Source organism: Gigantopelta aegis, unplaced genomic scaffold (assembly GCF_016097555.1).
Source record: "Gigantopelta aegis isolate Gae_Host unplaced genomic scaffold, Gae_host_genome ctg6545_pilon_pilon, whole genome shotgun sequence".
Classification (NCBI taxonomy): domain Eukaryota; kingdom Metazoa; phylum Mollusca; class Gastropoda; order Neomphalida; family Peltospiridae; genus Gigantopelta; species Gigantopelta aegis.
This window is the reverse complement of record NW_024535108.1, coordinates 1-14,860: the sequence shown is the minus strand read 5'-3', so window position 1 is coordinate 14,860 and position 14,860 is coordinate 1. Positions and strand designations below refer to the sequence as shown.

Sequence of the window (14,860 nt, the reverse complement as noted above, 5' to 3'; positions counted from 1 at the left end):
AAATTACATTGTTTAATATCTTACAGGCATGTTTATTTGCTTCCTTTTTTTAAATCGTAGATTTATTAATATTTTGCTCTTTTGTAGCAAAATGACTTACTTTGAAATTGACATTTTATGCTACTCTGTTGTCTTTTTTGTTTTGTTTACATATCACATCATTTATGTTTAATCTTTTTTATAATGTATTTTAGACACTGCACCCTTTGCTAGAAGATGGCTGCCAAGGGGATGAAAAACCAGAACCCTACAAAAAGGTGTGGTTTTGTTTTAGTTACTGTATATCTTCGCCTGTAAGTCGATCTCGGCTATAAGTCGAGTCCCTAATTTCAAACCCTCAAAACATATTTTTTTTATTGACCCATTTATAAGTCGACCCATGAAAAACAACTTATAAATATTGAAGTATTTCTTATTTTCAGCACATGAGAACAATAATGTACAATATTTGAACAAAAGAAAATTATTTTACAAACTTCGGTTTTCACATTTTGTACATCGCAAACAAGTAACATAGAATCAAAATGAAATATTCCCTTAGTAGATAGTGAAAGCTGTTTGGCTGTTACCGTATGGTACTGTACAGCATGGTTTTGTGCACAGACAACAACTTTATTTATAAACACTGACAACAGATCACTACGATAAAACTAAAAGTATCACGATTTGCTGCCATATTAATACATGTAAGGAGGATAACTCTGGAAAGTACACTGGTTTTTGTACCATATGATGTGTGTCCCTATTGCTGTAGTGAACTGCAGAGATCAGTCTATTTTAAGGGAAAGCTCAGTAATATTCATGAAGTTAATCACCGACAAAACATTGTTTGAACAACCATTAATGCCAGTGACCAGATTTCAAAATAAACTCAGGCAACAGGTAGTTAGTATTGTTTAAATTTTTGCTATTAGTGATGACTGTTTTTTTAACGAAGTGGACTGTTCTCTTGGCATGTGAGTGAGATCGCACGCCTTTTTGCATAAACAAAACTGTTCTAATGCAAAAAAAAAAGGTTATAAAAAATAAATGTGTCAAATTAACATATTTGAGTATAAATACAGGGCATACTTCAACAATAAAACTTGTAAAATAATCCCCAAAACGGTAATATTTTTGGGTGAAATTTGTTTACCCTCTTATAAGTCGACCCCCAAGTTATAAAATAATTTTTGGGTGAAAAAAATTTGACTTATAGGCGAAGATATATGGTATTCAAATTAAAACATAAAAAACTAAATTATTCAAGTTGTGATTTCCTAATGCCCATCAGTACTATTAAAATGCCATTCTTTGCTATGAAAATGTTGTATGCATTCTCTTTTTAAAACATTTAAAATAATTATTTTAGTCTTTTGAGGAAATTTTGTTTCCTTGTTTGTTAACCTTTCGCTTTCGCTGATATCATCACTGTTCGACTATGATTCATGAGTACATGAATATTTATAAATAAAATCAGATTAATCGTAAACTTTACATTATAATTAATTATTAAAAATTAAATTAATAAAACATTCCACAGAATTCCCCCTTTTTTATATCCATGAAATTTTTGCTCTGGATAAGTGTAATGAAGTCATCTTTTTTATAAGTGAAGAAAACTGATGAACATCAAATCTTCAACTACAGTTTGTATTGTAAACTGCAAACATTCCAAGCAATTTTGAAAACATTGTACTATATTCTGTAAAGTAACAAATGATCTTTGTTTTGTTTCAAGCATATTTTAGTCTATTATTCATATTTTAAGGTTGCCTTTATTGGCATTTCCAACTGGGCTCTAGACCCGGCCAAGATGAACAGAGGAATTCTTGTCCAGAGAGAGGTTCCTGATGAGGCGGAACTTCTAGAGTCAGCCAAGTAAGTGTTTCACAACAACCAATACATATGTGCCTCGTGCCAGTTTCCGTTTTAAGTATTTTGTGTCAGTTATTTCAGTTTGAATAAGAAAAGTGCTTTGGAAATAATGTAAATGTTATATTTGTAAAAACATTGGTCAAAGATATAAATGTAAAAGCAAACAATATTGTCTGCTCATTAAGTTTTGAATTATATGTTGTTTGTTAGTGTCTCCCACTAAATTCTATATTTGATTATTTTTGGTTTATATGTTTATTACTACAGATGAGTAACTGATTGAATGCCTTCACTTCACATATCCATATTTAGTGAACTTTCTGCCACTTTGGAACAGATGAGACACTGAACATATTTGTGCCAAATATTGAAACAGAGAAAATTGAACTTACAAAATTGCATGCTACATGTAGTTCTCTTATATACTAAAGTATGTTATATTTGCAATCTGTTTTTACAGGGGAATATGTGCTTCCCGTGAAGATGTTTTTCAAAGAATCAAGTTACTTTTACCACAGTTAGCTGATGCTTACAAAGCAGTATTTGGTGCTACTCAGCAAAAGCGAGAATTCTTTGGACTAAGAGATTTTTATAGGTATATTGTTTGTTCTACTTAATTAAATGTGTAATTTGTATGTGTGTTTTTTCCTACTGGAACCACCTTTCTAATGCACACATACACATACAGACACACATATTTTGTTATTCTAACATCTATATAATAAAAATGTTTAATGACATCTCAGTACATTGTTTAATCAGTAGATCTGAAAAAGACTGTCCTGAGTTTACTGCTATTTTCAACTAATAGAGCTTTTTTATTAAACACGGTTGAAAATTAGCAGTCGCCCGGTCGCCCGTGGCAACCTTTATTGGCTAAGGGCAACTAAGAATTTTACAAAGGTGGTCCGTTGGGCGACCATTGATTTTAGCTGGTAAGTATGGTACTACCAGTTAAAAAAGAAACTCACTGAAATTGAATCGAATGACCAATGTGACAAAACACATCGCGTCTCTACTGGCGCAAATAACAGATCTGGCAGAAGACGATATTATAGAACATGTTCTATATTTTTACAGCGCTGGACTGACCAGACTCAGTTTTAGCTTGTACGATTTTGGTCATGGGCTGTGAACAAATATCGCTCAAAACGTATTGCAGACATTTGAATTTATTTTTTTAAGTTGTCGGCTTATTGAAATTGACAAAATACGCTATAACTATCTAGTAGACCTACTTTTTGACATTATTAAATGTTATGGTACAAATTAATCCTATTTTAATTAGCTTACTAGTATTTTATTCGGGGACAAAATAAAAATTTATCTTGTAGTTTCAACTCACACTAGCAATGAAATTTTCCATTACTACAGGGATTATTCCAAAAGTCAATGAATTGGCATGTAAATATAAAATTCATATAAAAACATATTAATTTATTAAATTGTAAACCCATACCATCTGAAATAATAAAAAAAAGCAGTGTAAATAATAAAAAATATCTTTTTTTATAAAACTGCATAAATCTTTTCTGATACAGGTTTTAAGGCAACTGATGGAACATCCAAGGTAATATGAACGACAAAACCATAATACGAGATCAGAGTTGTATCTCTGCACAGGGGACAATATTTCGAAATTTGAGGTAACCGGAAGTCGGTTCACGTGGTTTTTACCTAGGTAACCAATTGTTCGGTTACGTGAATTGTATTTGTGTAAACTGTGGATTACCCGATCGGTTACTTCAAAATTACGTTGAAATTATAATTTAATTTTTTTTTTTTTTTACATAATTTTTAGCTCAAACATAAAGATAAAACAAAATACAAAAGAAAACGTTTTATAAAACAGTTTCTTTAATGCTTGCAAATCGAAAGAAGTGACTTGTAGATGTTTCTTTTGTTTTCGTACGATCGTAGCGTTGTAGATTAATTATTGTTATTATTATTACTATTACTATTATTATTATTATTATTATTATTATTATTATTATTATTATTATTCACCACTTGCCATCGGGATCGCAAAAAGTAATCTTTAGTTGCCCAAATCTAAAAACCACTGTCCTCGGGCATCGGACCACCATATTCTAGAACCTCTGTGCAGCTTGCTGAAGTTAACACTATTAGCCCAGTACTGAAACAAAATAGATACATTTGGAGGAAAAATGCCCATTCCCTGGATCATCTGAAGAATAATGCAAAACACTCAGTCACTCACTGGTGCATGATTAGACTAATAATTTGTTTATATATAAATAACAAATAAAGGCTACCATTTGTCACTGATAATATGTAAAATTTAGTATACAGCAGATTAAAAAAAACCCACAAAACAACAAATGTCCAGTTCCTCTGAACTATAAAACAGGCTACTCATTGGTGGATTAGATTAATAAAAATAAATCTTATACTAACATAAAAAGAAAGACCACAATTTGACACTGATATTTTGCGGTGGCTATGCTACTTTCACTTTATGGATAGTACTTTTATACTACAGTGACGTTCCAAATGTTTGTTATTTAAAGCTCGTTATGCGATGTTAGTATTTTTCAGCTTTTGTGACATTTTTGGATTTTTGTTAACATTAAAACCGTTTTCAACCTTTGTAAAACTATAGGCAATCCAATATTATGTCTACATATATTCCTTTTGAGATAAAATAGCAGCAGATAATTTAGGCGCCTTAGCGGTCGGTGCACATTTCTTTAAAACGTTTGGCTCATCTCTATTCGGTCCCAAATTACAACCGTTGCAATATACCGTTGTCTACTGGTTTTCCGCGCATCAAGTATCTAAAAATCAGTCTAAAACATGGGTCGGAATACTAGTAGTATGCCTGCATGAATAAGCTTCCTGTAATCGGAAAGTTTGCAGTTTTTAATTTCTGAACGTCTACAGGTCACAACATAACCAATTTGCGGTTCATGTAAATTTAACTTTGCGTAACCGACACGCAAACAGAACGGCGGTTCGCGTGAAATATTGTGCCCTGTCTGCACAATGCAGAGTCAAATGGGTAATTGGCAAACTAGTGGATGATTCCATCAATCTTTATCTAGTGCCTTGTCTATAGTCTGGAGAGTTCATCCCTCTGCATCGCCATAAAGAGGACTGCCACTCAGACCAATTTACTAAAACACGCACAGTTCTACCTTTAAAGGCTTTAATCGATTACGTCAGAAACAATGCAAGTGAAGCTGCATAAATTGGCTGTTGTAGCATTTTTCTTTACACCTGTATTAAAATTATATTTAATCTGTATCATTAAATGATAATTTGTAACGAAACATTTTTATTTATAATGGATTTCTTTTTTCAAAAATGTTATCAATCTAATTAAAATTAGCTCCACTGGTTAATTACTATTACCTGTGGATCTAACAGCACCCCGCTGGAGGTGATGTCCAGTTAACCTTTCATTCGACCAATCAAAAGGTTACTTGCAAAATCATGCAAGTGATTTGAAAAGAATTGAAAACATTCAGGATTATGCTGAGGGTATACGAAATGATTTGGGTAAATTACGAAGTATGCCGAAAACTAATTTCAATATAAAATTTTATATAAAATTCATTTCAAGACAAAAAAAACTCTGTGATGGTATCGCCATAAAATTACTGCATTTTCCCCCTGTTTTTTAATGTTGAAATAGACCAACAAGTTCAGCTATTGCATAAATAGTCTCGCCCGATATTTTTAGAATTTGTATGCTCCCGAATAATGCTATAGAAGGCGAAGTGTAATTGGTCGATATTTAAATTGTTATTCCCACCCCGGAATTGGCCACTGGCGATGTCAGAGACCAAGTCCGGGGTGGGCGTGCCTGAACCCTTGTGAATATGGGCATGTAAATAGAGTTCATGTTTCCATTAAATTGCTATTTCTAGATGAAATGTCACCTGGACATGGGAGTCCACGCAATGCTGTTAGATCTATTGGTAGACCAGTAGAGTTAAATTTAATCAGATTGAAATGTTATTTGGGTTGGTATGGGTTTAAAACTTAATAATATGTTTTTAAATACGAATTTTAACTTTATTCATTATGATGTTACATGCCAATTCATCATTTCCTTCTTAAGGAAACGGACTATATACAGGCCTCACGCGAGGTCAAAATCATAGAGCGAAGTCACTTCTCTTTCAAACTTTAGAGAGGGCGAAGATTTTAACAGCAGGGAGAATTGAATTTTTAATCAAAAAAATAAAATACGCAAAAGGAAGTTATCTTAATACATGTGCAACTTTTACAATCTGTATTTTAATTTTTATTATTATTTTATTTTGTTACGGTCTGTACTGCTAATTGATGGATATGTGCTCTATAGTTTTTTTGTTTTTTTTAAATCACTTTTCCACATGTCGTCTTCTTTAGAAATAATGAAATGTAAATGAACAGTACTAATTTAACCGTTTAGAATTAATTCTCTCACAAGTTTGTTTTCTCATTTCATTTAATAACTACTACTCCAAGCAGAGTATTGTCCTAATAGATTAATCTACAACGGTCAAGCTTAGATTACCCAGAGGCAATTAAATGCATTCCACAGTCACAAATTCTTAATTGATACACTGTGGAGTTGTCAGACAGAATGGGTACTAGTATCCGTGAAGGTGTGTACCTTGCTTATCTGCTGCACCTTGTTACTGTTGTTTAACATAAAGAAAATGTTAAAGAATTTACAGTGGTCACTTAACACGGGCACTTTAGCGACTTGTGGATCCAGTTTTGTCTAGATCCCCACCCTTGTACAGTTTCCAGCACATTCGCCTGACAATACGCTTCAACAGTTAGTAGCACGTTTAGGCCAACTATTAGTGCCAGACACGGATCTTGTCTGAGCTAGACAGTCTACCGGTATCTGTGAGCCCGTCGCATGATTTTGTGGCGTCAGTCTCTCTTCAAACTCTCAGAAACTTCACACTTAATTATTATCTATGAATAGGTGTTCCTCTAGTTCTCACCATTCATCGGTTGTGTGTACATTGTAAGTGATGACTATTTTCTAAAAGGCGACACAGATTTCGCCTTACTGTGACTGGCACGGCGAAGTCAGGCTGGTCAGAGCGAAGTTTGGGCTCACTTAGCCCGGTCGCGTGAGCTCTGTATATACATGTGTACATGGTTATTATTATGCATGGTTGTTATTCAACAAAGAAACTTCTAGTTTTGATTTTCGCTGTGCAGTTAAATTGGAGGGCTAGTTGAATTTGAGAAGGGCCAGTAAGATTTTTCTTCAACTGGCCCTGCTAGCGACCATGGTTTTCATGTTAATTTTTAACCCTGATTAAATAAAGAACATATTAAAATGTTCTTGTTTTGGATATTGATGTCTTGATGTGCAATAGTTTTCTAGTTGTCCTAATATTTGTTGAAGCTCAAAGTGGATTTTATGTCCCACAAATTTTGTATGTTGGGTGAAAATATATATTAGGAAATAAACTGAGTCACTTATTTTCTAAACAAAAACATATATTTAATTTGCAATTCTACCCATTAAAAAAACCTCTAAGGCTTAGAAAAATGTCACAAATGGCAACAGACTCGGGACATTAAGTATGTGTCGTATTACATTTGGAGGTTATTTCTTATACACATATATGTAACTGTAACCTCGGGTAGTGAAGACAATAACAAGATTTGTTTCCACAGGTTCATTTATTAATGATGATCATATGAAAAACCTGCAATAACAATAATACATTTCTTATAATCGTGTTTAAATAAATATAATAATAATAATAATAGAGATGTTCAATCATTCACTCACTCATTCTTTCATTCACTCACACATTCATTCATTACAAACACCTGTGCATGTACATGTCTAAATAAAAACATATTTCATACATTTGTCTTATATCAAATAAAATATAACAGTCTGGTATTAAATATTGAGTTAAAATATGTTATTATAAAACATTCACTTACCAGACATCTCGTTCTAGTTTGCACTAAAACTCATGTGAAAATATAATAGTTAATCTTTGACTTTGCAGTCGTAAATTGAAAGATGTTGTTCAGATCAAAGCAGAACAAAGAATGAGATCGGGTGTGGTTAATTTGGCGGGAACAGGTGGACAAAATACCCAGCATGCAGTGCTACTGTCCTAAGCGTCACTGTATTCAGTCAACCGTCACCTGTCACTAATTACACGTGCCACCGAAAACATACCAACCCAATATCCAATCTAAACCAACCAACCGATAACATTACCCTCACTATTAATATATAAACTGTAATAAGGTAAGTGACTAACTACAAACAATTAATGCCCTAACTATCTAATTAATAATATATTAAATAGCAAAAACTACACTTGGTTACATAACAATATACGACCAATTTGTTTTAATTAAGTAATATGTTGTTACTGTAATCATTTTAGTTTGGTGAAGATGGTGTATGCATTTGCTGCCAAACAACATCGTCCCCTCTGTTGGCACCAGCTGGAACACTCAGTACTTAGAAACTTTGGAGGCCTGGATACTGTGGATCCTGTTGAAGTCTTTCAGGAAAACATCACAGTGATTGTTAAACGAGAAGAGGTTTGTATTCTCACTTATGGATTTATGAATATGCCTGAACTTTAACTAATGTCTATCACATTGTTATTTCAGTTGCATGAATGATTAACCAGAAACCGTATTTTATAAATGACATCGAAATTACTTAATCAGAAATTAATTGTTGAGCAATTAACACTAAAACCGAATGTATATATATTTTTTTAAAGTTAAAATCTTTTCATTCTGTACCTAACTGGCAGATGTTCACATGTTATGTTCAGATAAAGCAAGTGAGTGAACAAAAACAAGCATAGTTCTTTGCAGTTTCATCAGTATACATCACTAGGTTTAGTGTTAAAAAATATGCCAAGTCTTTTATAATACATGTTAAAATACAATCAATGTTTTATAACAGTCCTTGTCCCACAAATTAAACCTTTGTGGTAAAAAAAAAGAAAAAAGAAAATATTTAAAAATTGTACAGAAACCATAATACAGAATCTTAATTATGTCAGATTTTCCTATTCACTTTCAGTCTTGTTTATTAAAATTGATTGATATTGACAAAATATAATTATATATAGTCAACTAATGCAACATTTAGAGGTTTAAAATGATTGGAGCCCTATTGTTGTTATGATAATCATCATCATCATCTCAGACTGATCTAGGTGAATTGTTTGTTGTTTTGCAGCGACATGAAGATGACCCCATAAACACTACAGCTGGTTTGATACAGGCAGCACTATTTGGAGATGGTACTGACAGGTCAGTTTGTGCAGCTATTTGTCAGGCCTGTCAACCTTCCCGGATTCCGTGGGTGACTCCTGGTATTTGATCAAGTCTCCTGTTTACCTGCCTGGGAGTACATTTCTCCCAGTGCCTGGGAGGACATTTCTCCTGGGAAATCGCATAAATGTTCATGGGCACACATGGCCATAATAAGAAGAGCTCTCGGCTGAGGTACTACAGGCCATAGGCTCAAGTTATGTTAATGGATACAGGTTTTTCCATATCCCAACCAGTGCACAGTGACATCAAAGGCCATGGTATATATACTGTACGGTCTATGGGATGGCATACAAAAGATCACTTTAGGTAGCAAGTGTTCTCTGACCAAGTGTTGAAATAACTAAAGTATTCAACCCTAAATAGCTGTTGTTTAAAGTGTCTTTTATATAAAAACAACAATATATATATAATTTTAATACAAACTGGGTCTTTCTGCAGTTGATGTAGGTATAAACCCTCATGATGTAGTAAACTGATAACCCAGCAATTAATATTTTTCAGTGAAAGTCGTTATCTTCTGCTTTTGACTGAGAACTATGGTGCTCTTGGAATACTGCAACAACTTCTAGGACAGCGCCGAGTGATCACCATATTTGGAAGCAGTTTTCCTAAAGACCAGGAATACACGCAGGTGATTGCTTTATCTCTCACTCTTTGACTGGTTGATCTGAAGCCAGTATGTTATCATCAGTCACAATGTTAATTTTGTCTTCATATACTTATTCAGATTTCCAAGAATTATAGGTTTCTATCCATTGTCATTTCCATTTAATTTTGATTGTCAGTAATTAAAATTTTTGTTTTAAAACATTAAATGTAAAGAACAAGCTATTGTTTGTGAATTATCTGTATCTGAAATCACTAATAGTACATGTATTTATGACAAGCCTTCCCCTTAATGTATGCTCCATCCAACTTAACACGTTTCCTGCCGTTGACGTGTATACACGTCAAGTGTCATCACAATGACGTCACTTTGCATTGTTTTCATTTAAAAATCGTTTTTTAAATTAATTGTTGACATTTTTGTCAAAAACAAAGTATGAAAATGTCAATAAATAGTCTTAGAATGACATATCCAAATATTTGCTAAATTGTTGTTGTACATCTTATGTTTTTTTTAAAAACAAAAAATACCTGTCAAATGGCGTGTGCTATTGTTTGTTATGGTTTCTTGTTTTTTGGTAGTTTCTTTCATCTCTACAAAGTTGTCATAATATACTATTATATATGAACTACATTATGACAGTTGCATTAAAATAGAACAAGTATCACTTTTAATGCCTATAGTCTTATTCAACTTACTGTGCTAGCACAACAAATATGCTATTCAACCTGAGTCATACCTACACACTGCAGAATTCTCTCCCTTGCCGGATATGCGCAATGCTATCCTTGCACGGGCTACCTGTAACTTCATTCTCAATTCTGCAGTCCACCTGTTAACACCTGTTAAGCTTTGGCAAAAAGTTTTCTTTACTTGTAATTTTGTGTTTGTTTTTTTGGTTGAACTTGACATACGGTTGGTAGTTGGGAATTCTGTGTTGAATTTACCATGTCCGACGCAAGTTCGTTGACAGCTAGCGCACGGAAAGTTTGTGCGCGAGATGGTTGTCCATTTGTGATTATCCGGCGGTTCTGGCTTTTGTCAGGGACCAGGTCCGACAGGTATACGGGGACGCTATACCTCAGGTTGAGGCCCAGCCTACATTCAAGGGTGTCTCCTTCGGGATTTTAATATTGTCCTAGACAAGGATTTGTCGCGACCAGTCCCGAACACTCGACCCTCAACCTCTGGTAAACGTCGGTCCACGTTTTCGGGGTTCAAGCCTCCTCCTGTAAAAAAGGCTGCTTTTTTACAGTCGGCTCAGATCCCTAGGGTTCCTGACACTAGGAGGCAACCAGGTAACAACCCGTCTTCCGCTAAGCGAGGACGCAAACGTCGTACTGCGTTCCGTTCTCAGTCCACCAAAGGCGTTGCGCCTACGGGTGGTAAGCGGTTGGGGTGAGGGTACGTGAACGATCGGCAGTTGCTTTCGGAGGTACCGTTAGCAACCATACCCGTGGGGGGCAGGCTCCGCCATTTCCTTCGAAATTGGTGCAAGCTGCCTGGTCTCGACCCCTGGGTTCTGTCGGTCGTTCGACACGGTTACAAAATACCCTTTTCTTCGAGCCCCCCTCTTACTTCCACTCCGAGAATGCCGCCGTTACCGTCTGCGGATCGGCGCGTTTTAGTGGAGAGTATGATTGCCGAGTTTCTCGACAAAGGGGCCATCCAGAGAGTCAGTCTGGACACTCCGGGATTTTATTCTCATCTTTTCTTCGCCCGGAAGAAAAATGGGGTCGGAGACCAATCCTAAATTTGAAGCCACTGAACGTCTACGTCGATGTTCCTTCCATGAAAATGGAAACGGTTCATTCGGTCCGGAACCTGCTTCAAATTGGGGAGTGGGCTGCGTCGATCGATCTGAAAGACGCATACCTCCATGTCCCGGTGCACAAGGCGTTTTGGAAGTTTCTGCGCTTCCTGTTCGACGGGAAAGCGTACGAGTTTCGTGTGCTCCCGTTCGGTTTGGCGAGGAGTCCCCATGCTTTTACACGTGTGGTAAAAGTGGTGGTAGGTCATGTTCATTTGTTAGGGGTTCGAATGCATACCTATCTGGACGATTGGTTGATCCCAGCTTCGTCGCAACAGGAGTGTCAGACCAATGTCGGGTTGGTTTTGGACACGATCCTCCAATTGGGTTTTATTCCCAATTGGGTGAAATCGGAGTTAACGCCGGCTCAGATTTTCACATATCTCGGAGTGGTCTTCGATCTTGTGGTAGCGTCGGTTCGTCCCACCGATGCGCGTATCCACAATTTCCAAACGTCGACGCGACGTTTGATGGGGGAGCAAAGTACTACGGTATGATCTCTCCACGTGGTGTTGGGCCACCTCGAATCTCTGGCCTCATTGATCGTGCGGTTCAGACGATTCAAACGACCACTCCAGTGGCATTTGTCCCCACGGTGGGAGGGTCACATTTGGGACACGATAGTGCCTCTGGGCCCATGGTTCACTCATCCGATACAGGAGTGCCTGTCTGACAAGTGCATGTCCCTATCGGTTCCGTTGCACCCACCTGCTCCGGATCTGATCCTGTTCACGGATGCGTCGCTGCACGGGTACGGGGCGCATCTGTTGGATCAACACATTTCAGGGGTATGGAATCTCTCCGAGAGGAAGCTTCATATCAACTGTTTGGAGATGGAGGCAGTGCATCGTGCCTGTCTTCATTTCCGGTGTGTTCTTCGACACCGTCGAATTCTGTTGAGATGCGACAATACGTCGGTAGTGGCATATCTCAATCGTTGGGGTGGAACCAAATCGGAGACTTTGGGTCGCAAAGCTCTTGCGATTTTGGAATTCTGCGACCAACTAGGGACCACTCTGTGGGCGAAACACATTCCTTCATCGGTGAATGTGTTAGCAGATGCCCTTAGTCGACATACCCCTGTTCAGACGGAGTGGATGTTGAACAAAGGGGTGGTCGCAGCGGTTCTTCGGGTGTGGGGCAGTCCACAGGTGGACATGTTTGCCACACGGTTGAACAACCAATTGCCGGTGTTCGTGTCCCCGGTACCGGACACATTGGCGTTGGAGTACGACGCGTTAAGTATGGATTGGACGGGACTGGATTTTTATGCCTTCCCTCCTCCTGTCTTACTCGGCAAGGTGTTGACCAAAGTGGTCCAGGAACCTTGTCACGTGACGTTGATAGCTCCTCTGTGGGTGGCGCAGCCCTGGTTTCCACAGCTCCTGTCACTGTTAGTGGCAGTCCCGTTCCGATTACCAGTGTTGTCCGATCTACTCAGCCAGCGACTGAGTCAGATGGTGTGGCATCCGAAGCCGGAGGTCTTCCGGTTTCACGCGTGGAGGTTATCAGGGCTTCCTTGCGACGCAGAGGTTTTTCGACAAGAATTGCGCATCTCGTCTCTTCAGCAAAGCGCAAATCTACCGAGTCGGTTTATCAGTGTCACTGGCGTATGTGGGTTCGTTGGGCGAACGCACGGGATTTTCGATCCCTTATCGCCTACTGGCAACGATTTAGCGGAGTACTTTTCTGGCGTTGGTCCAAGAAAGAAAACTTAAAGTCACGACAGTGAAAAGTCACAGAGCTGCGATTTTTCACTACTCTTAAACAGTGTGGATGTCGTGACTTTTCTACCAACTTGGTGTTGCATGATTTACTTAAATCATTACAATCCACGGTTGAACGACCTTCCATTATTCCGAAATGGAATGTCTTTCTGGTGTTACATGCTCTTAAGGGTGCGCCTTATGAGCCGTTGAGGTTTGCTAGTCTTCGTGCCTTGACGTGGAAGACTCTGTTTCTGGTTTCACTGGCAGCTTGTCGTCGGATCAGTGAGATACATGCTTTTTTGCATGACTTGGTTGATTACAATTCGGACGGGTCTGTCACTTTACGTACCGACCCTATCTTTGTTGCTAAAAACCAGTCTCCAGGGGAAGAGTTTCCACCTACTGTCATTCACAGTTTATCTCGTACACTGTCATCTGATAACTCAGATAGACTTCTTTGCCTGGTGAGAGCATTGAAGTATTATTTGCAGCATACGAAAAACCGGCGGCAGGGTAAAAAGAGATTGTTTATTTCTTATACCATTAGGCCGGGTGATGTCACAAAAAAAATGCTTTGTCTCGATGGATAGCAGCTACCATCAAGCTAGCATATGAGATGGCGGGTGATCATGTGTTACGGAATTTCTCTGTTAAACCACATGAGATCCGAGCCATTTCTGCTTCCCTGAATTTTCATGACTCTTTAGATATTATAAAGGTCATGAATGCAGGGGTTTGGAAAGGACGGCACACTTTTGACCGTTTCTATTTCCGGGATATGGCGGTTGGTCCTGACGGTACGCGTAGGATCCAGACAGTCATTGCGGCTCAACACGTCGTGTCTGTGCGCAGGGCAACGGAAAGGGGTCGACCTCTTTTCCGTCCGACTGCCATCGATTCACGCTTCGGACATGTTTAACACTCCACTCTTTTCTGAGGGATGGGGGTTTTTGTAGTGTTGTCTACCGTTTCCTCTCCCTGGGGAGATGTTTTTCCTCCCTTTCATGGGGATGAGTTTTTCTTTTGGGAAGCCCCTTTTATTCCCAAAAGTTTTTTTGACTCCTTGTTACCGTATGTCGTGGTTCGTCCTATCTCCATGTCATTACTTCAAAGGAGCTTTTTGGTACGGGTAAGTCCTCTATTTTTCTTACCTCCTCCCATTAATGTTGAATTCACGTGCTCTAACGGTGTCATTGCACGTCCGTTATAGTATATTTGTTGTGCTAGCACAGTAAGTTGAATAAGACTATTAGAAAATTTGTTTCTAATTTTCATTATTATTCATACTTACCTAGTGCTAGCACAACAAACTATACCTCCCACCCACCCCTATAAGGCTTTCCCTCGGTGGGTGGACTTTGAACCGAGAATGAAGTTACAGGTAGCCCGTGCAAGGATAGCATTGCGCATATCCGGCAAGGGAGAGAATTCTGCAGTGTGTAGGTATGACTCAGGTTGAATAGCATATTTGTTGTGCTAGCACTAGGTAAGTATGAATAATAATGAAAATTAGAAAACAAATTTTCTAAAAAAAGGTACAAACACAATCAAATAGTTGTAATCCGACGG

At 37.7% G+C, this 14,860-nt stretch overlaps 1 protein-coding gene across 1 annotated transcript; it reads left to right on the top strand.

Annotated features, from left to right (window-relative positions):
* Positions 1-194: 194 nt before the first annotated feature.
* LOC121366664 (E3 ubiquitin-protein ligase RNF213-like) lies at positions 195-9,823 on the top strand (the record flags this gene model as incomplete). The annotated part of the gene is made up of 6 exons (XM_041491023.1): positions 195-257; positions 1,751-1,860; positions 2,318-2,452; positions 8,253-8,412; positions 9,068-9,141; positions 9,667-9,823. Coding segments are annotated over 6 exons (699 nt in total), but the record flags the coding sequence as incomplete, so codon positions are not given.
* Positions 9,824-14,860: the final 5,037 nt, after the last annotated feature.